Genomic DNA, 25090 nt, shown 5'->3' on the forward strand with positions numbered 1-25090 from the left:
CGTTGATTTTTCTATGCAAAATTTCATGATCTTGTACTTCTTTAAAATTTCTATTTTGGTCATGAAATTGCCAAGTTGAAGTAGATGGGCTTGAAAATAGTTAGTTTTGAGAAGGAAAAAATAAGATTAAAAATCATGGTATTTAAGTCATTTTTCATTAGTTTATTTAGAAAGACTGAAGTCATAATCACATCCCATCAGAGCAAAAGCGTAGGGGTATCTAAAATATTCATTAAAGTGAAGGGGTATATCTAAATCATCCAAAAAGGAAAAAAGAGATAGACGAAGGGCATTTTCGGTATTTCATTTCATCCACCATTGTATCCTTCTCCCTTGTTTCGTTGTTCTCACGCTGCAACAAGAAATAGATCAAGCACTAAAACCAAAACAGCAAGGCAAGAGACCTCCAAAGCTCTCTCTCTGCAATTCGTCTCTGAGAATTTCACAAAAAAATGGCCGAAAATGCCCTCAACCTTCTCCTCTCAATTTCGCTCCTCCTCTTTCTCCTCCCATTCTCCTCCGCAGAGATAAAAAACCTACAAATCATGGCCGACTCCCGTCCCATGATCCTCTTCGAGAAATTCGGTTTCACCCACTACGGCCACGTGTCGGTCACCCTCAGCGAAGTCTCCTACAGTTACACTCTCTCTCAAGTAGACCTCTCTCGTCTCGGTTTCTTCCTCCTCTCTGAACAATCCCTATTTCAAGTCCTCATGGAAATCGAACAAAACCCTAATTTCTGTGTCCTCGACAGCAAATACATCAAACTTCTCTTCACCTTCAAAGAATTGATTCTATCTCAGACCCCCAACTTCAACCGCTCCTACCCAATCACCGACCCTAACGAGTACAGTCTGTTCTACTCCAACTGCGCTCCGGGATCTCAGGTCACCATGAACGTACGGACCGAGATCTACAATCTCGAATCAGGAGTCAAAGATTACCTTCCAGCAGGTCAAACCCAGTTACCCATACTCTACTTCTTGTTCTTTCTAGCTTACTTAGTATTTCTAGGGTTTTGGATCTACATCTGTATCAAAAACAAGCTTTCTATGCATCGAATCCATCTTTTAATGGCGGGATTGATCTTGATGAAAGCTTTGAACTTGATCTGTGCGGCGGAAGATAAACACTATGTTAAGGTCACAGGTACACCACACGGTTGGGATGTTTTGTTCTACATTTTTCAATTCATTAGGGTTACTTTACTCTTCACTGTGATCGTTCTCATCGGTACCGGGTGGTCGTTCTTGAAACCATTCTTGCAAGAGAAAGAGAAGAAAGTGTTGATGATTGTTATCCCACTTCAGGTTCTCGCCAATGTGGCATCTGTCGTGATCGGTGAAACAGGTCCGTTTATTAAGGATTGGGTTACTTGGAATCAAGTTTTATTGTTCGTCGATATTCTGTGTTGTTGTGCGGTTATATTCCCCATTGTCTGGTCGGTTAGATCCTTGAAGGAAACTTCAAAAACGGATGGGAAGGCTGCAAGGAATTTGGCAAAGTTGACACTTTTCAAGAAATTCTATTTTGTTGTGATTGGGTACTTGTATTTTACGAGAGTTATCGTGTACGCACTCAGGACGATTTCTGTGTATAAGTATCAGTGGGTGAGTAATGCGACCGAGGAAATTGCGAGCCTCGCTTTCTACTTGGTAATATTTTATATGTTTCGCCCTGAGGAGAGAAACGAGTATTTTGTTCTTGACGAGGAGGATGAAGAGACCGCACAGAAAATTCTTCGGGATGAAGAATTCGAGCTTTGAAGCAATTTATGGTCCTCATTGGATTTTACTACTCTGACAGTAGCTTTTCAAAAGTTGGGTTCCACAAGTGGAATTGTGCTAATTTTGATGTACGGAGTAAGCTTTGCATTTGGTTTTTTTCTGCTTCTTTGCTTATTTGTGTTTGCTTCTTTGGTGATGTTACTTGATATGCTCTTAAATTCACGATGGTAGATTTTGGTGTACTCTTATTATTTTGGCTACGATATAGATAAAATAGTTTTAGTTCTTATGAAAGTATAATTACATAAAACAAATTGTAAATTTGGGATTTTTGCATTTTCTTTTGTTTAGGAAAATTCTATCATTCGTTTCTTCTCTTTGCCGCCCCTTAAAGTTTCTTTCTTTTTAAAAGATTACATAACTTATATGAGTGATATGGTGATCATGTCCATCTCATCAAAGTGGTTGTTTTGGGTCCCTTGTGCAATTTTCTGTTTTGTTCTTTATTTGAAACTAGTCAATTATTGAGGTGGTTTTGTTGTTCGAGCCATTAGTATTAGTTTTTTTTTTTATAAGTGTAATATATTAATAAAAGGAAGATGAAATACAAGGAGGCCGAGATGGCCTCTAAAAAAGAACAAAACAAGGAAAGGAACAAGTCAATGATCACAAAAAGAGTTCCATCTTCATTAGTATTAGTTACAGCAGGTTTACACTAAGTATCGGCTTTGAGTCTATATTTTTTGTCATTATTTATAGATGGACTAATTTCTCATATCGAAGGGGAGGTTCCTTGGTTTATGTTATTTTTAGATGTTGCAATGTTGGTTGATGAGAATAAAGAGGGAGTGAACTTAGTTGGTATATGTTATTTGTAAATGATGCAATGTTAGTTGATGAGACTAATGTTAGTTAATAATGCTTTTAAAATAAGGACCAACAAAAAATATATGTAGTGCACTTTGTTTGGATTCTCATAAGGATGAGACATTTTTAAATTAAACAATAGGAAATGCCAAACGATTATTTTCATTATTTTGGTTCGATTATGTGTAAGGCATGGAGATTGGTGACAATGTTACTTGTAGAATGGTGTTGGATGGTTAAAGTGGCGAGTGTAGATGCACGTCTGGAGTGTTACACGATCGATACCTACCAATCAAACTAACAGAGAATTTATACAAGATATCAATGAAGTTGGTTATGCTTTAAAAGACTGAATGTTAGGAAATAAAAAATCACTTGTTCATAAAATTAGTATAGCAAATAAGAGGATGTTGAGATGGATGAGTAGAAAGACCAGGACAGGAAAAAAAAAATTAGAACAAAGCCCATTCAGGTGAATCCAAGAATAAATTACCCAGTAGGAGTTGAAAAAAAAAGAGTTGATTGAAATGGTTTGTGCATATAAAACAAAGATAAATGACAACATTAGTGAAGAGTGCAAATTCAATGATTATAAAAAAGGCAGAAGGTCAAATTTTAAATGGGTTGAGTTGGTTAAAAAAGACTTGAACACATGCCTTGATAGAAGATCTAGCTCTGGATAGAGTTGAACAGAGAAATCTGAGTCATGTCGCTGACCAGAGTTGAAATAAGGTGTAAAATGATGACGATGCTGTTGTGCTGTAACCCATGTCATGAATAGGTCCTTCAAGCTAAGTGAACTTTTAAGTTGTACATATAGGATAATGATGGGAAGGGTATCAGGGATTTAATGAATTATGAAATTGTTTGATTTTCTGGATGACAGAGGATTAAAGGTACTGTTTAGTATGGTAGAAATTGTGTATGAATAGGTTTTGGTTGGGGTCAGGTCACAATACTCTGAATGGATGAATGTGTGATGAGATGGGCTGTTTTGAAGGGATAATAAATAAGGAAACCTGGTGGCTGTCTATATGGGACTGCTTGAAGAGGATTTGAGAGGGTGATGTATGTATTAGATCTCAGCTTTAGGAGCTTTTGATGTTGCAAGCAGGGTTAGGGTACACATGAAAGAGGAAATTAAAAGGGAACTAGATTCTTACCAATTTATGGAGGCTAAGGTCTTGAGTCACATCAACCTCATACACTAGAGGAGGGAGAGGCATAATGCCTCTCTAGCAATATAACTGAAACAGAACTCCTGTTCTTATCATTATCATTAAAGCTCATCCCAAAAATTTGGTTCCACCATTTGAGTGTGACTTTCAATCCAAACACAAATGCATATGCATTTTAGGTGTTTCATAAAGATATATTCAATGGAAAATTCACCACTTTTAAAAGTGGGGAATTCGTTGTTTTATTGGTGGTTTTAATACATTGCTTTTGAAACTAATGAATTAGTAGTTACATAATTTCTTTAAGAAATATCTAAAATGCATATATAATAATAAAATAGATACTCATGTGGAGGCTTTTATGGGATTTCACTCTTTGAGATTTGTGTACTTCCTTTGAGATGAACTACACGTAGATCCTACGGTTGAGAATGTCTTTTCTGGGACTTATTTGGTAAATACTGTAGGATTTCGCATTTAATGCCTGGATTTGGTTGAGGGGAGAGTAATGATATCCTTAAATTCCTCGTCTTATTATGCTGGACACCCTTAGACTGAGCTGGATGTAGATCCGAGCCGAGATTGAGTCAATGCTTCTCTTGATTGCTTTAGATTTGTCTTGACCGAGCTGTAAAGAAGTCGGAGCTATAGTTGGGCCCCCCAGCTCCTTCCCACTGCCTAAATATTGGGCCCTTACTGATCTAGGCTCTGATTCCTTTCTTCGATATAATGCACGGGTGTGGTGAAATCTGAGGAACACATGTGATGGTCTTGAGTAAGGGGTAATTTGGAATATGTTTAGTTTGGACTCAGTTCATACAAAGGTATCACCAGTTCCACGAACACGGCTTAATCTCAGGAGGGGACAAAAATGGCCTGAACAACAAGGATCAAAAGTTCTGCCTAAATCTTCAAAATGATGTGTGTATCGTTTCTCTAGTTGTCATTTTCCATAAATCATTGGAGTGTATTTCAATAATCATTGAAATACGCAGTTAAGATAAAATAAGTGAAAAAGGATATTTTGGGTACTTCAAATATTTTTTGTGCATTACCACGGGAATCCAAAGGCCATCAAACAACTTGGGAGAACGTCCTCCTCAGGCTTAGAGGATCGTTTTCCAAGAGCATATTGCCACGAGTTTCTCCAAATTAAGAGTTTCGTTCTTAAAAAAAGGTGTAATAAATTCAAGGCAAGTCTGCTGTTCCATGAGTTGCAAGCTATGCCGAAGGGGATGACAATGGCTATCTACTTGAATATCTAGCTGGCTATCGAGTCTATAAATGGGGCAGCCATAGTGACTTGGAGAGAGGAGAGACTGATCAAGGCTATCGAGAGTAGAGCTGGCCAATTCCACTGTAGAATTCAGTTTTTGCCATAGAGAATGTAGCCAATTCCAGGATAGAATTCAGTTTTTTTGCTATAGGAAATGTAACAGTGCTGCTGATTTTGGACCTTCCAAGTGATTGAGAAATATCCTTGGTAAGAGGATGCCGCTGGAGACATACATGAGAGATTGTAGTATCCTTTCTTCCTGTCACGCGTCAAAATAATAATAATAAATTCCATTTGAAATAGTCCAAAAGTGCAACCTTGGTGGTTCCTTTCTTATACAACAAGTGAGCTTCAGCACAAGTTCCTCCTTCAAGAAATTTCACGGGAAATGCTAACGTCCAATACTTTATGGCGACGTTAGCATTATCTAACACTTTTTTTCAATAATATTCCTTTTCGTTTTGTCTTTTAATGAAAAAGACAAAGATGTATTGATCTTTTACACAATAAATACTTGTTTATATAATAAATGTTACGAGTATTTAAGTATTTTGAATTAAATATCTTTTTTTGTTTTTGTTTTGTAGTAAATGCTTTGGCAATTAATGCCAACATAATAAATGTATTTATTAATGTTATAATAATGTATTTATTGTGTAAAAGATTAACATGCTTTTATTTTTTTCACTAAAAAACAAAACAAGGAGGGATATTGTTGGAAAAAAAAAAGTTTTGGACAATATTAATGTCCCCATGAAGTATTAGACGTTAGCATTCCCCTATATATATATTATGGAGAAATGGGTGGTGATGGTAATGGTTTTGCTTGCTCATGAAGTTTTAAATTCTTGCAAATTTTAAAACACTTTCCATGGTAAGTTTTTGATTTTTCCATAAGCCTATTTGTAATAAGTTTAGTAACTTTGAAGGATTTGAACCCAGGTCTCTAGTATCATCACCCAAAGACTTTGCCAACTAAGTTAATTCTGATTGCATAATTGCAATATTTAAATACATGATCAGATATCATAAGGATGTAGAGGACAAAATTTTAAGAACTTAAAAAAAATTGAAAAAAGCTGAAGTGACGGCATAGGACACTACGTTGATGTGGAGGTGTGCACGAAACCATGGATGTGTTTCATCTAGATATGAGTAAAAAGTACCTATGATTTTGTATGCACCTCCACATCAGCGCAATGTCTGACATAGTGAATCCAATTATTATTATTTTTTGAATATTTTCATTTAATCTGAGCTTTTGCATGAAATCTGGAGGGCTGCGGTGTTGGATTGTCAATGTGATAATCTTTGTAGGTACGACAATCCTTAAAAAGATTTGAAATCTTACCAAGTTAGTTAGGCTAGCCTTAATCTAAATTTTATTAGAGATATTTACGAGGCAAACTTATCTGTTTCATTTTTATTATAAAAACTTTCCAACTTCAAGTGTGTTACTCAACAAACCTTAGAGTGGGACCTACATCATTGTAAATGGTTAAATACCTATCACACCCTCAATTCTTTTAATAAATACCCATTATACCATAACATCAGGCATTTGATTAAAAGAATTGAGAATATTATAGGTATTTAATTTTTATAAAAGATGTGGGTCTCATTCCATGGTTTGTTAAGAAAGAAAACTATTTTCCTTACTAAGATAGTAAGGAAGTTCTCTGATGTCACAGGGTTATGGAGGACGAAATCCTAAGAACTTTGAAGAAAAAAACTTTTGAACATTAAATTCAATTTTAAATTTGGGAGTTTGATAGCTGTTCATTTTCAACATCATAGATCAATTTTAAATTCCGATGGTAAATATTATTATTTCAGTTTCTAGGTGTGTTTCATTATCATGGGCTCTTTATATTCTATGAGGCTCAGCATTAACTAATAAAGATCCCATGGGGGGTGGTGGAGGTGTATTTAATGGTTCCAAAACCACAAAAAACTTTGTTCCCCACCAAGCAAACTCATCAAGTGCCACAACCTTAATTGGCCCAATTATTATTATTTCCAATACGACGGATTTTCCAGTTTACAACCCTGACAAGTTGGTGTGATGGCCAAAACCACGCTCAAGGAGTGGTCTTGAGTTTGAATCCCCCCTTAATTAGTCCTCTCTCAGGGATTTATCCTAGAGATTACCTTGAGGGGAAGATTATTCCTGCCCCAAGTACATATCAGGTGCTCTAAGAAGCCTAGGTACCTCGCTTCAGAATTTTTTTTAGAGGGGTTACACAAATTAAATTCAAACATGTTTTTTACCTCATTAGGTGATCAGTACTTCTGTTGGATTCTAGCAGTGAAATCCAAGTACTTGAAATCACCAATCACTTTGGTTTTTGATGCTAAGTTTGAGTACGGTGTGAGGCAAACACTAATGTGTCCACGCCCACAGGCCCTAAATAGTGTTTGATATTAATTGTGGTTCCGAATTTCGTATTGAAATAGATCTACTAAACGTATTTGATCATCCGGATTATTGCAAAAAACTTTATTAATCTTACGCCCCAATCGTTAAATGGTTTTTGTATCTTATTCTCAAAGGTTACTCTTGGCTGCAAATTGACTGTGGAGCAACAGAGGAAATAATAAATGAACTCAATGAAACAACATGGAGAACAGACCAAGAGTTCATAAAAACAGGACAAAACAAACTCATCTCAATCACCAAAACCCAAACCCCTCAGATGAATTCACTACGCTTTTTCCCCACCAGCACCACCAATTGCTACAATTTACCTCTCAAATATAGCCAAGACAGTAAGTATCTCCTTCGAGCGGATTCTACTACGGTAACTATGACGGTCTCTCGAAGCCTCCTACATTTGATTTCGAGCTCGATGGCAATTTATGGGCTACGGTTACTACTTCTCTAAGTGAAGAGCCAGTGTTCCATGAAGTGATTTACGTAGCAAAGAGTGAGCAAGTTCGTGTATGCTTAGTTAAGACCAATGATTCGGAAGTCCCCTTCATTTCTTCCCTTGAAGCAACGCGACTGGAATATTCCTTTTTCTATAGGCTGATGAACAACAGGAGTGCCTTATACCTTCGAAGCAGGACTCGCTTTGGCTCTAGTGAAGAATTCGGGTAATCACTGTCCCTTTTAATACTTGCATTATGAAAGATGCTCGAACCCAATATATATATATATATATATATAGTTAAAAAAAAGCAATTTCGATTAAGGATTTTGGGTCAAGATCTAGTAATTAAGTGGTGATTGGAAAATTCAAGAAGGAAGTTCTTTTATTCGTTTAAGTTTTCTTCATCAGGAACTTGAATGATCATCAAGAAGATTTCAACCGAGTTTGGAAACCAAGAAGCATGCCAAATTATGTCAATCTATCTCCCCTCCAAATGCTAAAAGGATATTCGTTCGAAGACAATTGTCCTCCATATGCAGTGTTATTGTATGCCATTGAAGCACAAAATGTTACAGACTCCATCTATATATCCGTCGATCTTCCCCCAAGAACCCAACTCTCAGCCTACTTCGTATTCTACTTCTTGGAAATGATTCAGAAGGTGCCCAAGAGTGGTACCACAAGGAATGTGAAGATATACATAGATGGGCACGAAAAGAACCAGACTGAGGTCCCTAGGGTGTATGGGAATTGCAATGTGGTGTCGTTGTACCCAGTCACAGTTGTGGGTCCAGCCAATGTCACCATCTCCCCAGCACAGGGCACCACCTTGCCTCCTATGCTTAATGCAATGGAAGTGTTCACAGATATTGATATGCCGAATAAGGGTAGACGTTCTCATGGCTACTCTTTACTATTCTTTGTTTCCTTTGGCCTTGTTTTTGTTTCCTTTTGGTGAAAACACACTTGTATATGAAGGGTTTATTTGTTTGAAATTGATCAACGTGGTTTTAGGGACCTGTGGTTGCAATTTTCTTGGTTTTTTTACAAAAATGACCCTGATTATATTAAATTTAAATGTAAAAGTGGGGGGCATTTATTGCCACTCAAATTTTGGTGTCGAACCACTTCTACCCTGCCTTCTCTCATTATAATAGTAAAGAAGTAGGGACATCATCTCTCTCAGACACACTTAATATGCAATTCTTAATGTCATAAACAAGCAGCAATCTACTATTCATCCATGATCACACTCTTTAACAACAACTAATCTCACAAAATGATCTCATTCATCTCAAAAATACTCATTTTGCAATCGACGACTCTTCATTGACAGTTATGTTCTTGAAAGCTATTGATTTTAGAATCATTGACCACCATAAGTTTGAGGATGAGTAATAGAGTGAGCTTATAACACATTTTAATAAGGTGTACAATGATGAACCAAATCATATTTTAGGATTGGATCATCACGAAAGATTTACTTTCTATAAGCTTCTTAGTGGCCACGAATACCGCTGATCAAAGGATCTACACCACCCAGTAGTACTCCAAGAAAATTTGATTAAATTGACAAAGTATTGGAATTGAAATTGGAGTTGTCTGTAATTCCAAGGGGAAATCTCATAGGCAATCAAACATTGGAGTTATAAACTATCAGAATGTGTAACTTCAAGCATCCTAGGGATAGTGCAGCTTTCTTAGTATACATATTCTAATGTATCATCCCAAGGGAAGTATCTTCATATCTCAGCTGTCTGTTGGATGGAAAGCGTCCAACGTTGTTGTAGGATAGAATATTCCTCTCAGGAAAGGCAAGAAAAGCCATCTAAAGAATATATTTTACTTCATCATTGAATTCTCCTGAATGTGACCCCTTTGATGGTCACAATGATCCCTCGTCTCCATGCAACAACATCGTATTTATGTCTTGCAACAACAAGACGGATTGACAAGTCATCTCCAACCTGATGTGTTTCTCAAAAGTCAGTCCATTGTGTTATTGTTGAACAGATGACTCAAATAAATTGTACAAATCGTCCGAGACGGCTCGGTCTCATTCATGGGTGAGATGAGACATCAAAACGAGTTTTAAAACCATGTGCAACGATAAGTCGATTCCTTCAATGGACTAATTGTAAATTATCCAAAGAGCATTCCTGATTGTTACTTTCTATATAAACAAATTAATGGTCTTTGCAACATAAGTTCATCAAAAGGAGCTCTTTCTCTCTCTCGATGGAGAAGAAATGGGTGGTGATGGTGTTGCTGGTTATAATGGCTGTTGCTACTCTTGGAGCTTTTACTTACAGTAAATTTTACTGTTCAAGTTTCAATTCTCAACATATGTTTTTGTGGGCCTCACGTTTTCTATGACTCAATATTGACTGCTAAAGATCTGATACTGGTGTAAATTGTTGATGGTGCCTACAAGAAGATCTTGGCTTCCCAACATTGAAGAGAAAATTTTCAATGAGTGGCCACCATCACCAATAACACCTTCATCATCTAATGCATTGTAAAAAGCCTCGTGTTAAGGGCTCCCATATATTTAGTTGGGGCACCCATGCTTTATTTTCGATTATTGGGTTTAGGAGAGACACCCACAATTACAGGCACCATTAATCAAAAAGTTTTTTTTAGGCAGCGCCGACATGATCTTGTTGACACCATTAAGGCCATGTCAACAAGACCCTGTCCACACTAGCAAAAAAAATATCCTGTATCAACAGGACCCTGTCGACATGAGATCAGAAAGGATATTTAGCAAGATGCTTGTTTACCTTAGTTTTTGTTCGACCACATCAGGCACTTCGGATTTTACAGAGCGCCTGAGAGGTCTGTCAAAGGACTATGTTGTTACCTCATTCGATGAGCAAGTATCTTGCCCTCATCATTGGATTAAAGGATCACTATAAAAGTGGTACCAAGATTCAATCATCATATTGAGCAATTGTGAATTTGATCATCATATTATGCATTTTCTATAGGTTGGATTGAGTACTAATCTGTTGTCTTATATGTCTCCGTAGATAGTTCGATCAGCAAAAGACCCAACCTGATTGTAGATCGCCTAACAACAATGATCCGAACTTTCGGTCTCTCTCTTGAGCAACAAGATTTCCAGGAGTTTCACTTCATTCCGAGCTACCATTCCCAGAGGGGAAGGAAGGCCCAGCCAACTCGTTTAGAGCTTAGCGCAGTTTCATTACCTCCTCCACAGGTTGCTATAAATGATTTACCCATCGCTACCACGGCCCATGAGGAATCTCAAAAATTGGATTCTGACCAAGCATCTATTGACGATCTTCCAAAGGCTCGAACAATTTTTGAGGACAGAGATCCAAGATGCCCAAAAATCTAGTCCCGCTCCCCATAATTGAGGATGATGGCATCCGAACTCAACCTCAGTCGAAGAGGTAGGGAGTGCCAGGGATCCCTATGGCAGAGTTCAAGGAGGCCATTCTGAGTTCTCATCATAAGCTTGACCAAGATAGTCAGCCAAGAAACATACCTTTATCCCAACTAAGCAATGAGAATTTTTTCGATGTTTGGATGCCTCAACACACCTCGGCTTCCCCAACATCTGCCTCGCACCCGAAGAGCAACCCAATCAAATCGGACCAGATAGCACTAGCTTACTCTTATGTCACCAAGAGCATTGCCAAGTCTTCCAACTTCTTGGTTGACAAGGAAAATCTAACTGAGCAGGCTAAGACCGATATGTACACTTCGGTCTACGCAAGAGCTTCTGAGGTAAGGTTTTTGCCCATCCCGCATACTTAGCTTCTTATCACGATATCTTGTTCCCATACATGTTTAGTTGCAGGCTGCCTATAACTTGGTCCTGCTTAGGCGCCAACTTTTGAAGGCCGAAGACACAATTGCATCCCAAATTTTAGTAATCAAACAAGCTTTGGCCGAGACCCAAAAGGCTCGGAAGAGGGTGAGAGACGAGATATGTAGAGCCTCTCATGCAATTCATGAGAATGAAATACTTGAGCATGAGTTAGCCAAATTCCGAGCTGAGGTTGAGTCAAAGGAAACTTACAAGAATATGTTTCAACTGTTGAATGACCGAGTTGAAATTGCTCAGATCCAGACTGAGGCCAAAGAGGAAAGAGTCTACACCAAGCATGACTATGATGAGAAGACCAACAACTCTGTTACGGTGATTAGGAATGATGAGGGTAATGAGGTTGGGATTATTGGATCGGTGGTTGAGAATGATGCACCTGAGAATGATGGAGCTAAGGATCCTATGGAGACCAAGGAGTCAATGATGTCCATCGAGATTGCCAAAGAGGACAGAGTCTACGATGTACCCAAGCTTGAGGAGGTCAGCAGCTTTGTTGGGACGATGGAGAATAGTTGGGAAAAAGTGGATAATGAGGCTAGGACTTACGAATCGGTGGAAACTGCCATTGAGCTTAATAATGTTGATGACATGGAGCTTGTCGGGACCAAGAAGTCGGCGATGCCCACTGGGGTTGCCGAGGGTTTCATCAAGGAGGTTGGTGCTTGAGTTAAGCATGATGTTGAAGACGTGATTTCCATATAGTTTTATTTACTACGACTTTTACTATTGTGGATGATTGTAATTATTTGTGCAAAGTGCCTCTATTGGCACCTTAAATGTTTGTTTTAATTTAAATGCCTTTCTTTGATCATCTCATATCATCGTTGCTTATGTTTTATTTGTATGTTCCTTAAACTTTTAGCCGTCACTCTAGTTTGTGTGCAACTCCAATAACGTTGTGAAACAATCCAAATTAATGCTCTTCTCTTAAGTGAAGAGCCAATGTTCCAAGAAGTGACTTACGTAACAAAGAGTGAGCGAGTTCATGTATGCTTGGTTAAGACCAATGATGGAGAAGTCCCCTTCATTTCTTCCCTCGAAGCAATGCGACTGGATTCGAATTTCTATAGGCTGATGAACAACGGGAGTGCCTTATACCTTCGAAGCAGGACTCGCTTTGGCTCTAGTGAAGAATTCGGGTGATCACTGTCCCTTTTAATACTTCATTAGAGTCTAGTGGTGTCGATGGGTACCCAATTAATTGATACTCTACTAGAACTGGAACAGATTATCCCTGCTCCCTAACCAATTTTTTTTTTAAAACTAAAACCAATAGGACCTCAAATCATAGTGCACCAAACCAAAAACCAAAATCCAAATCTTGATCTGTTAAAGTCAAACCTTAGAATAGATCCACAAAGGCAAAAAAAATTCAAATAAATAACACAACTAGAACTCATGGCGATCCTCAATAACTTTTAGTTTTTGAAAATGTCCTCAGTACTTGATCCTTTGGTGAAAAAATAATAATAATAATAAGGGCATTTTGATACTTAATAGAATGGCATCTTTATAAATATCAAAAATTTCAATAAGATACTCAAAAAAACTATTCATTGCACAAGGACAAAAATACCATTGACATATTTAAATAAAGTCATGATTTTCTGATCCCCCCAGGTGGTATATTCCCCCATACACTCCCCACGTGACTGCATAGAACCATAGATTTATTTTACTCGGGATACACAACTGTACATCCCCAGAAAAATGTGCTGTTGTGTATCCCGAGGAAAAAGATCTATGGTTCTATGCACAGCCACGTGGGGAGCGTATGGGGGAATATGCCACGTCGGGGAATCAGAAAATCATTATTCTTTTAAATATACCATTCTATAATGAGCCTTGCTGGGGGGACATTGGGATTTACTGCGATTCTCACATTTCTGACGTGTGCACACAAAACCGTAGATATGTTTCATCGAGATACGAGTAAAAGCATCTACGGCTATGTGTGCACCTCCACATTAGAAATGTGAGAATCTCAGTAAATCCAATGTCACCCCAGCATTAATATTCTATAAATATTAAAATATGCTCTCTTTTTTTGGACTTAAAAACAAAATAATGAAGGCATTTTTGAAAATTCAAAGTTGTGGAAGATGCTTACATCCTAATGAGGTCTTGGACGCTAACATTTTTGTATGTATAAGAATTAGAACCCACCCATATGATAGTGTTTTGGATTTCAATTTTCTTTTGAGATAGTTATTTATTAATCGGTTGAACCCAATAGCTAGAAAAAGCAATTTCGATAAAGGATTTTTGGTCAAGATCTAGTAATTAAGGGGTAAGTGGAAAATTCAAGAAGAAAGTTCTTATTTTATTGGTTTAATTTTCCTTCATCAGGAACTTGAGTGGAAACCAAGAGGATTTCCAAATTATGTCGATCTATCTCCCACCCATGTTCCCTAAGGATATTCATTCGCAGACAATTGTACCCCATATGCAGTGTTATATATTGTATGCCATGGAAGCACAAAACGTTGCAAACTAGTCCATCAATATATCCATCGATATCTTCCCTCAAGAGCCCAATTCTCAGCCTAAGTCGTATTCTACTTCTCGGAAATGCTTCAGAAGATGCCCGAGAATGGTACCACAAGGAATGTGCACAAAAAAAAAAAAAAAAAAAACCCGATCACAGTTGTGGGTCCAGCCAATGTGACCATCTCCCCAGCACAAGGCACCACCTTGCCTCCTATGCTTAATGCAATGGAAGTGTTCACAGCTATTGATGCGTCTAGTAAGGTAGACATTCTCATGGCCACTCTTTACCAAGGATCATTGGTTGTTTTGTTTGTGAAACTCTAAGCAGGGAAGTCCCTTAATTGATTCAAAGATAAGAACCTATATATATATATATATATATATATAATACAAGTTGTTTGGATTCATATACAAGTTTTAAAACCATGATAAAATGAACTGAAAATGATGTGGATAGAGATAAGAGAATATATTAATAAAGAGAGATTCTATTGGTACACCAACTTTTACTTACAATGCACCAATCCTTTTGAAATTAAATGCTTATCATGTAGTTTAGTGTGTTATAAGTGAAAATTGTGTGTTAATAGAAGCTCTCATTAATAAACTCCTTGTAATTTTAGGAGTTTGGAAACATTTTTTTATTGGCTAACATATAAGCAGGAATTGTCCACCTGAATGAAAAACATACTCTAATTAAATGGTTATAGATAGAGTCATGATAATCTGACTCCCTTTTTTGTACGCTCCCTTCATAGAATCAGAGATCCTTTGCTTCGAATACACAAGGACAGATCTTGATGGTTTTGTACAGTTCTGTGATGGGAGCGTACAAAGAGCGTGTGACTGGCATTGAACCTTTTTATTGATCCATCGTAACCCCTTTGATGACTTAAATCATTTTTAGATTAAAATCTATGAGGTTTTGGTCTTAGAGTAAATTGCTCATGACCTAATCGAGATCCATTTGAATTGAGCGAATTATTCATCCTCTTCTATGTATGTGGGGACATCATCTATCATCTCTCTTGGACAGACAAATCAATATGGAATTCTTAACCTCATCAACAAATAACAATCTACTCTTCATCAATGATCACACTCTTTAACAACGACTAATTCTACAAAATGATCGCATCCATCTCAACAATAAGCTTATCATATTATTTGAAAGCTATTGATTTTGCAATCAACGTATTCTTGAAAGCTATTGATTATAGAAAATTCACAATCATCATTGACCACCATAATTTAAGAGGATGGGTATTAGAGTGAGCTTACGATGCATTTTAATGAAGTGTACGATGGTACAATAAATCATATTTTAGAATTAGATCATCATAAAGGATTTAATTTCAACAAGCTCTTAAGAGGCCACGAAGCCTACTAAACGATCTACACTGCCCAATCCAATTACAGTATTTCCTAAATCATCTAAGGGTTGGTGAGATGGCCAAGAACACGCTTCAGGAAGAGGAGCTCTTGAGTTTGATTCCCACATTAGGGGCCACTCTCAGGGATGTATCCCAAAAATTACTTGGTGCTTGTGGGTAGAGGGAACTGCATGTGCGCCGAGGATTAATTGGGTGCTCTAAGAGACCTCAGTTCCCAAAAATAGACGCTTTTCTCTAAGGATACATTTTTCTTGGTAATCCCTAACATCCGAACGGTCATGTTGATGGAGAGCCTTAACCCATGAGTTGAAGCTAGCATTTTCCAATATAAATTGAGAAGGGTGAATAACCATTTTCACAGGTTTAAAGTGACTAATAGGTTTAAAGTGACTATTTCCGATTAGTCACTTCAAACCTGTGAAATAGTCACTTTAAAAATCTCTGAACTCGTTATCGTTCATGTTTTGGTAATTAAAAGGAACAGTAAGCTGGAATCATAAATTCGTCAAAAGTTGATCACTTTTTTGTAAATATCCCAATTGACAAAGTAGTGGAATTGGAGTAGGAGTTGTCTATAATTCCAAGGCAAATTCTCATAGGAAGCTAAACACTAGAGTTATAAACTATGAGAAGTTGAACTTGGCCTTGGGATAGTATAGCTTGCTTGGGATACATATTCTTAGGTATCATCATGAGGGAAGTATCTTCAAATCTCAGCCTTCTGTTGGATGTAAAGCTTCCAAAGTGCTTCGAGGATATAATTTTCCTTTCCCTCTCAGCCGTCTCCTGAATGTGACACAACATGTCACAATTATCCTTTTGTCTTCATGCAACAATAGTTCGATTCCTACAATGGACTCATTGGAAATTATCTAAAGAGCATTCCTTCTGGTTCCTTTCTATATAAACAAATGGTCTTTGCTACATAAGTTTATCAAAAAGAAAACTCTCTATAGATGGAAAAGAAATGGGTGGTGACGATGGTGTTGCTGGTTATAATGGGTGTGGCTACTCTCGGAGCTATTGTTGCCTACGGTAAATTTTACTATTTCAATTTTCAACTTATGTTTCTATGACTGGACCTTGGCTCATAAAGATATATGGTGGTTTAATTGTTGATGGTGCTAACAAGAAAATCCTAGCATTGAAGAGAAAGTTTTTTATTACCTAGGGAGTAGGGAAGGGACTGGTGCTACTAGATTAAAGAGTTTTTCAAAAGCGTCTTGTCGTTATATATTTTGTTACTTATATGAAAAAATTGAAACCCCTATAATTGCCCTCTCTTGGGACTTCAAATTGATCGTGATCTGAAGTTTGGAGAAGCATGGACAGCCATATAAATTAATCAGTTCATCCATGTGACACCTCGATCACTGTCCTTCATGTGCATCGAAGTGTCTGGTGCCAAGAGTTTGGACGAGAAATTTCACGTCCATTTTTACTATAGTTAACTAACCCCTCATCATTTCAAACATCATCCAACCAACAAGGGAGGGAGGAGTCACGTGGAGACCCTTGCGGATCTTTGTTTACATAGAACCTCTCTTACAAGAATACTTCAGTGAAAAATTTGATGTGTTGGATCTTTAGTCCGACATTTCTTTTGTAACTTTCGTTTCAACATTGTCACTTGGAGGAGCCCTAGATCCTAACCTCAAGTATGTTGGCCTAATCTACTTGTGGGTCAACCTGAGACTAGGCAAGGGAAGTCTTCAAGATTCTTAAAGGCGTTCAAAATTTCAAATTAGTTTTGCCCTTATTTCGGATGATCCCTCAACAATCAACATGGCCCAAGGAGTGTAACCTTTTCTCGGGCAAATATTTGTCGGGTGTGTCATCAAATTGTCAATATCTGCTATTTTATACCCTAGCTAATTTTTGCTCCTATGTGTCTCTGCAGATAGTTGGATTAGCGAAAGACCTGATCTTCGTGACCAGATTGAAGAACACCTAGCAAAGATATATCGATCTTTCGGTCTCTCTCATGAGCAAAGAGATTACCAGGAGTTACACTTCAGTCCGAGCTACAATTCCCATAGAGTTCCCCAGAGGGGAAGGAAGGCCTGGCCAACTCGTTCAGAGTTTAGTACGGTTTCATTGCCGCCTCCACAGGTGGTTATCAATGAGCAAAGCTCGGATTCTAGACAAGCATCTATTGAAAATCTTCCAAAAGCTCAAAAGATTTTCGAGGGAAAATTTGACAAGATGCCCATAAATCTAGTCCCCCTCCCCATCGCCAAGGATGATGGAATCCGAACTCGACCTCAGTCGAAGAGGAAGCTTGTACCGGGGATCCACTCGGAAGAGTTCAGGAAGGCCATGCAGAGTGCTCGTCGTAAGGTTAAGAAAGATAGTCAGCCAAGATATATACCTTTATCCCAACCAAGCAACAAGGATTTTTTTTATGTTCAGATGCCTCAACACACCTCAGCTTCCCAAACATCCACCTTGCGCCCAAAGTGCGACCTGATAGGACAAACCTACCCTTGGGGCATCAAGCGCATTGCCAAGTCTTTCACCCACTCGACCGACAAGGAAAAGTTATCCGAGCAGGCTAAGACCGAGATGTACACTTCAGTCTATGAAAGAGCTTTTGAGGTGAGTTTTTCGGCTCATCTTGGGTACTTAACTTCCTATAATGACATCTTGTTTCCATATGTGTTTGGTCGCAGGTTGCCTACAAGTTGGACGTGCTTAGGAGCCAACTTTTGAAGGCCGAGGGCATAATTGCAATCCAGAATCTAGTAATCCAACAAGCTTTGGCCCAAGCCAAAGAGGCTCAGAAGAGTGCCTCTCTTGCAATTCATGAGAAGAAAATACTCGAGCTTGAGTTAGCCAAATTTCGAGCTGATAAGGAGGTCGAGTCGAAGGCAACTTACAAGGATCTGTATCAACAGTCGAATGACCAAGTTGGAATGGCTCAGATCGAGACTGATACCAAAATGGAAAGAGACTCTGACGTTTATGAGGAAGGCAGCAGCTTGGTTACAATGATTGAGAATGATGAGGGTAATGTGGTTGAGATTAATGAATTGAGGATTGAGAATGTTGCACCTAAGAGTGATGCCAAGGAACCTATTGAGACCAAGGAGTCAATGATGCCCATCGAGGTTGCCAAAGCCGACAAATTCTATGATGTATCCAAGCTTGAGAATGTCGGCAGCTCTGTTGGGCCAAGATATATACCTTTATCCCAACCAAGCAACAAGGATTGTTTTTATGTGCGGATGCCTCAACACACCTCAGCTTCCCAAACATCCGCCTCGAGCCCAAAGTGCAACCTGATAGGACAAACATACCCTTTGGGCATCAAGCGCATTGCCAAGTCTTTCGACTACTTGACCGACAAGGAAAAATTATCCGAGCAGGCTAAGACCGAGATGTACACTTCGGTCTATGAAAGAGCTCTTGAGGTAAGTTTTTCGGCTCATCTTGGGTACTTAACTTCCCATAATGATATCTTGTTTCCATATGTGTTTGGTTGCAGGTTGCCTACAAGTTGGACGTGCTTAGGAGCCAACTTTCAAAGGCCGAGGGCATAATTGCAATCCAGAGTCTAGTAATCCAACAAGCTTTGGCCCAGGCCAACGAGGCTCGGAAGAGTGCCTCTCTTGCAATTCATGAGAAGGAAATACTCAAGCTTGAGTTAGCCAAATTTCGAGCTGATAAGGTCGAGTCAAAGGCAACTTACAAGGATCTATATCAACAGTTGAATGATGAAGTCGGAACGGCTCAGATCCAGACTGATACAAAAATGGAAAGAGACTCTAACGTTTATGAGGAGGGTCTAGGCTTGGAGATTATTGAATCGGGAATTGAGAATGTTGCACCTAAGAGTGATGCCAAAGAGCCCATTGGATCGAGGATTGAGAATGTTGCACCTAAGAGTGATACCAAGGAGCCTATTGAGACCGAGGAGTCAATGATGCCCGTTGAGGTTGCCAAAGCCGACAAATTCTATGATGTATCCAAGCCTGAGGATGTCAGCAGCTCCGTTGGGCCAATGGAGAATAGTAGGGACAAAGTGGATACTAATAAGGCTTGGCATACTTTTGAATTAGTCGAAAATGCTACTGAACTTGATAATGTTGGTGTCATGGATCTTGTTGGGAACAAGAAGTCAGAGACATCCAATGGGGTTGCCGAGAGTGTTCTCAAGGAGGTTGGTGCTTGAGTTGAGCAAGATGTTGAAGATGTGATTTCCATATAGTCTTATGTACGACAAGTTTTACTATTATGGATGATTATATAAGGTGCCTCTAATGGCACCTTATATATATGTTTTAATTTGCATTCCTTTCTTTGATCATCTCATACCATATGTAGTATTTTATATGTTTGTGTGCAACTCCAATAATGTTAGTGTCTGAACCCAAACAACCCAAATTATAGATGGATAAGTGAGCAGCTATGCTGACTCTAAAAATGATTCATGGAAACCTCCATGCCTACGGAGCAACAATCATCATCCACTCATTCAAACTCAATCAACATAAACTATATTCATTAAATAAAATCTAAAACATAAATGCATAAGTAGTTAAACTACTGTCATCAACAAATTGTTAATAGAACTTGAACAAATATAAAATTATATATGGAAGACATATCCAAAGGCAATAAAAATATAATAGAAGTCTAAAAGATGGGATGATGATTAGCAATAGTGTTAAATAAAAACACTGATACACACACACAATCGATGCAGTAAATCTTATTCTTCAAACAAGAAAAAATAAAACTTGTCCCTCTTCAACAATTAAAAAAAGTGTTCTAAAAATGTGCAATTACGAATAAATTAAGATTAAAGACAACAAAATAATATTTAAAACAGTGTAGGTGTAAATATATCTCCAATGCCAATTTCTTGCTGCACTATAATTAGCTTTTATGTTCTGTGGTGATTTACAAGTTTCCATATGACTTATGAGTACTCAATTTCACTATTTTCTTCACAATTGATACTTAAAAAGGCATTTATCAGCTAAATTGTTAAACTTCGGTTATTAAATCTTTTTATGCAGTAAACATACTAAGTCCGTCCTTCTGATCACTACTAGAAGCTAGACCTATAGCGATGGTCATGGACGTCGCTATAGGCATATAAAATTGTCATTGAAGGTCATAGCGACAACCAACGTGGCCGTTGTTCATCATCGCTAAATGTATTAACGATGACCATAATGAAATTTCCATCACTAAAAACTAAATTATCAGGGGAAAAAAAAAATTGGTGGCAAAAACAACTTTTAGCAACTCTAGTTTACCATATAAGCAACGGCCACAAGCCGTCACTATGTTTTAACAAATTTCCTGCCATTCTTTGGCAGGAAATAATTACATCTGTAGCAATGATCGGACCGCCACTATGAAGCCTTGAGCGATGGCCTTATGTAGCTGTCTCTATATGATGAAATTAACATATATAACTTAATTTAAAGCTTGTCAAGAACAAGCTAAAAATAATTTGAAAATATTTATCAAAACAAAAAGATAAAATCTGAAAATAATGCTACCCATACCCGTAGTAGCCTACCGTTAGATAGTTCATATAAGTTACATGCACCTTTGACACCATTCCATCCACAGCTCACAAGAATATAATAACACAAAGCTTTTTTAAAAGTAAATGAGAATCAAGTGGTAAGGCTGGGAACCAATTTACAAAATATAACAACACTGATCAAACGTTAATATTAAGCCTGTTTTTTCCATAAAAGGAATAAGAAACTGCATTAAAAAACAAAAACAAATAAATCTTTCATTGGATACATCAGAATAAGCCTTATGGTCCCAAATAAATTAATATACAGTGAGACTTTTCTATTCTCTTTTTTTTGTGTGTGTGTGTTTCAATTGGTACATCTCTAAGATTTCTGCTCTACAGTATCCTTAGTTGATTTCCTTCTGAAGTGGAAAATCACCTTCAAGCAGAAATTTCTTCATAGACATCGGAGTAATAAAACTTATGTAGTAGCAGCAAAAGAACTAACAAAAATATCCAAAATTCCAAAGAGAACCCAAAAATCAAGGAGCTCGTTTTTGGATCTTAGATTTCCTAAGAAAATCTTGATATTGCTGGGAATCTTCCTGCCATTTTGAGAATTGTCTTTTCAACAATTTGTAGCCTTTTAACTCCTTGGACCCAAAGTTCATAGGAGGAAAATCAAAATTCAACTCTATTGGGCACAAGTCATCGAACACTTCTAATCCAACCGGTTCCTTCATTGGATTTGAAATAAACTCCTTCTCGTGAGTTTTGGAAATGAATGAATCGAACTTATCATCTTCAAAAACAGGTTTTCCATGTGTAGGACCTATAGTGGTGTTGTTCTTATCTGAAAAAGCACATGGTTTGTAAAAGAACAAAGACTTTGTCTCTTTAGAATCATCCCACTTCTCCTCTCGGTCATCGGCAAGGGATACGGCATGGGAACCATCAAGTACAGAAACAGATCCTGATGAAACCATTTCATTAGCCACTTTCTTGATCTTATTGCATTGGTGGGTCAATATTGCATCAGCCGATACCCCATTTATTTTGTCTTTTGAGATCGAACAGCTCTCATCCTTATTAACCTCATCAAGAATGAGTAGAACAGGAAGAGGAAGCACAGGACCAACAAGTGCATCACCCGGCTGCACTTTGTGTGACCACTTATTGCTTCGACTGGAAGGCTTCTTTAGGGGAAATGGTGGCAATTGAGGCAAGTTTGGAACATCTAAGAATTCTAAACGCAACTTCTTTTGGTCAACAAGAACTTCCATGAGTTCTGAGTAATTAGAAAACGCCAACTGTTGAAGATTCAAAGGTAAGCCTGCCCACATCCGACTTGAAGCTATCTCGTATATGCTCATAGGCAAGGTGATGCCATTGAAAACATTGGCAATTGATGGAGAGGACCCAATTTGATCCACACCTGCGACTTTCAACATTTCACGTATAAGTTCAAGCCTGTCTTGAGTATATGACATTGTTTTACGAGGACCCGGACAAAGGTTTTGTATTCTGGAAATCATGGTTTTGGAAAGTTCACCAGTCAAATACTCACGGAGATAGTCAAGACGCAGGTACTTAAATCTCTTAGGAAATTTATATTTTTGATCATTTAAACAATACAAAAGAGAATCTTCAACCTGTGATGAAGTCTGTTCCCCGGATTCTTTTGACTTCACATTACTAAAATCCCAAGAGGCGTGATATTTCTGTAATTCGAGTTTCCCAGATGACACCAACCTAATCAATGTGAATCCACCAAAGCAATCTACCTCAGAGTGAGGATTCGAGAAATCATCACTAACAATACAAAATCCCAAAACCATTTCTTCTTTTTGCTGCCAATCGATCCATTCAGGAAGATTTGTCCTACAAAAATTCTCTCTTAAAAGACAATCTCCACAATGGCATTGGAAACCCGACAATGAAAGCTCTGAAGGAAGACCCCATGCATAGAAAGATTTGCAAAAATTTAAAATTTTGGAAGCTACGGATCCATGGGGCTCTGGTGAAGATGGCCCATAACAGAAAAGACTGAACTCACGATTCCAAAAAGATCCCAACACAATGGCGAAACCAGACTCAGAAGCCCACCTATATTCATCCTCCTCTAATGCTGGCCTTAACTCTGACAATCTGAACACAGTGATGTAACGCGGGTTATCAAGACCATGAGCCCATTGCAACACAGGCATCAATGGCTTCCGGATGTCAAGGAGGAGTAAATGATACCGAGTCGCCACCGTAAAATAGAAACCATCCAAGCCCGCCTTACAAAAAGCAATAAATCTATCATTCCTTACCGAATGAATCAAATCAAGCATCTCAATGTTGGCCAAAGTGCTGACAATGCTCCTCTCAAACCTCCAATCAATCAGAAAAACAGCATTAGAATGAGCAACGATAACTATTCGAGGATGCCAACTGAACTCACAGCTCAACCACCCATTCTTCTCCTCCACACTAGTAGTACCCGGATTTGAATTTGAATTTGAATTTGAAACTAAATCCAAATCCTCCCACGAAACTCCAACCTTAGTTCCTTTCAACTTCATGGGCAATTTCTCAACTCCAGAACAAGCATCCAAATCAAACAAGAATAATTCTCCATTATCTAACAAAACCACACTCTCTTCTGGCACATGTGGATTCCAACAAGTATGAACAACAGAACTATTGAATTTTTTGGTACCCAAATTAACTAAAATTGGTTTCTCCAAATCCGAACCCAAATTACTAATTTCAACTCTAAACCAATTAACAGAGAACAAAGTACAAGCTAACAAAAACCCAACCGTAGAAGAATTACCTGACATTGAAGAAAAACCCAAACCCGAATCGGTGACAGAAATAACTAAAATTTTAAGAATCCTGCAATCTAATCCATGATCAGCTGTGAACACATTGTCACCATTATCAACTATGATTTTAGGTTTCGAACCTTTCAATGATAATTTAACAAACCCTACAAAATCAGAATTCTCACCAGTAGGGAAGAAAACCAAGATATCATTGTTAGGGCATCTGAGAATTTGAAGATTGTTGTTAACTATAGGAGAAGTTTCATCCGATTGTGAATCGAAATCAGCAGTGATGGAGGAGATTACAGAGGGAAGGATGAAGGGATCTTTGGAGGGTCGAGTGAAGTTGCGAAGGGCTTTGTGGAGAGAGAATATAGAAGAAGGAGAGATTGGAGAAGAGAGAGAAGGAGAAGAGAAAAGTAGGGTTAGGGTTTGAGGAGAAGGGGTGAAGAGAAGTGGACCAAAGGGTTTTGCAGAAGGACCTGATAGGAGGAGAGGTGGAGAATGGACGGATGAGATCGACCAAAGTGATTTCCACTCTTCTGAGAAATTCATCGAGATTGGGCGCGAGAATCCTTTCCTCAGTTCTTCTTCTTCGAATGGGATCAGATATTTCTTTTTTATTTCAGCTCTCTCAGCAACCCAACTCTGCTACGAGAATTACTAGAACAAGAGAAATTTTTCGCTCACAATCCGAGATCCACCAATCATAGAGTCTTGGGCTTGACGTGGCATGTGCTAGAGAGTCTGTGATGAGGAATTTTGTGAGCAAAAAATACTCTCCCAAGCCATGTTATAAAGCCTGTCATCATCCTTTGATTCAGTTTAAAAACATGGCAAAACCCTCCCGACGTGTATCTATACGTTTTGATGAATATTTGAGATACCCAATATATTTTTAAATTTGGTGACAGTCCCTTGATTTCAGTCTTCTCTCATTAACTAATAATAAAATGACTTTAATGACCTAAAAGTCTTTGATTTTTCTTTCCACAGTTAATAACACAGTCCATAATGATAGTGAGGCCGTGAGCCGTGAGGGCATTGATAACATTTTCTATTAGTTCAGAAGAGAAGACCAAGGTCAAGAGTGATATATCATAATTCCGAAAAAATATGTAGGTATCT

At 38.1% G+C, this 25090-nt stretch overlaps 2 protein-coding genes and 2 pseudogenes across 3 annotated transcripts; 3 read left to right on the forward strand and 1 right to left on the reverse strand.

The window, feature by feature from the left end:
• The first annotated feature begins 341 nt into the window (after positions 1-341).
• LOC147385688 (protein CANDIDATE G PROTEIN-COUPLED RECEPTOR 7 pseudogene) lies at positions 342-1969 on the forward strand (annotated as a pseudogene).
• A 223-nt stretch (positions 1970-2192) lies between these two features.
• On the forward strand, positions 2193-8938 carry LOC147385689 (putative LRR receptor-like serine/threonine-protein kinase At1g07550; annotated as a pseudogene). Its single transcript, XR_015171719.1, has 2 exons — positions 2193-8144; positions 8330-8938. The product of XR_015171719.1 is annotated as a putative LRR receptor-like serine/threonine-protein kinase At1g07550 (transcript).
• Positions 8939-16324: 7386 nt separating this feature from the next.
• Positions 16325-19915, forward strand: LOC147385690 (uncharacterized). The gene is made up of 4 exons (XM_086423596.1): positions 16325-16699; positions 17565-18262; positions 18337-19077; positions 19152-19915. The coding sequence occupies exons 1-4, from the start codon at positions 16621-16623 to the stop codon at positions 19836-19838; spliced, it is 2205 nt and encodes a 734-aa protein (XP_086279722.1). The 5' UTR covers positions 16325-16620; the 3' UTR covers positions 19839-19915.
• Positions 19916-20680: 765 nt separating this feature from the next.
• Positions 20681-24688, reverse strand: LOC147385691 (TATA box-binding protein associated factor RNA polymerase I subunit C). The gene has a single exon (XM_086423594.1). The coding sequence runs from the start codon at positions 24515-24517 to the stop codon at positions 21692-21694; it is 2826 nt and encodes a 941-aa protein (XP_086279720.1). The 5' UTR covers positions 24518-24688; the 3' UTR covers positions 20681-21691.
• Between the last annotated feature and the right edge of the window lie 402 nt (positions 24689-25090).

Source organism: Akebia trifoliata, chromosome 14, assembly GCF_017979445.1.
Source record: "Akebia trifoliata isolate Shusen 1 chromosome 14, ASM1797944v1, whole genome shotgun sequence".
Lineage (NCBI taxonomy): Eukaryota > Viridiplantae > Streptophyta > Magnoliopsida > Ranunculales > Lardizabalaceae > Akebia > Akebia trifoliata.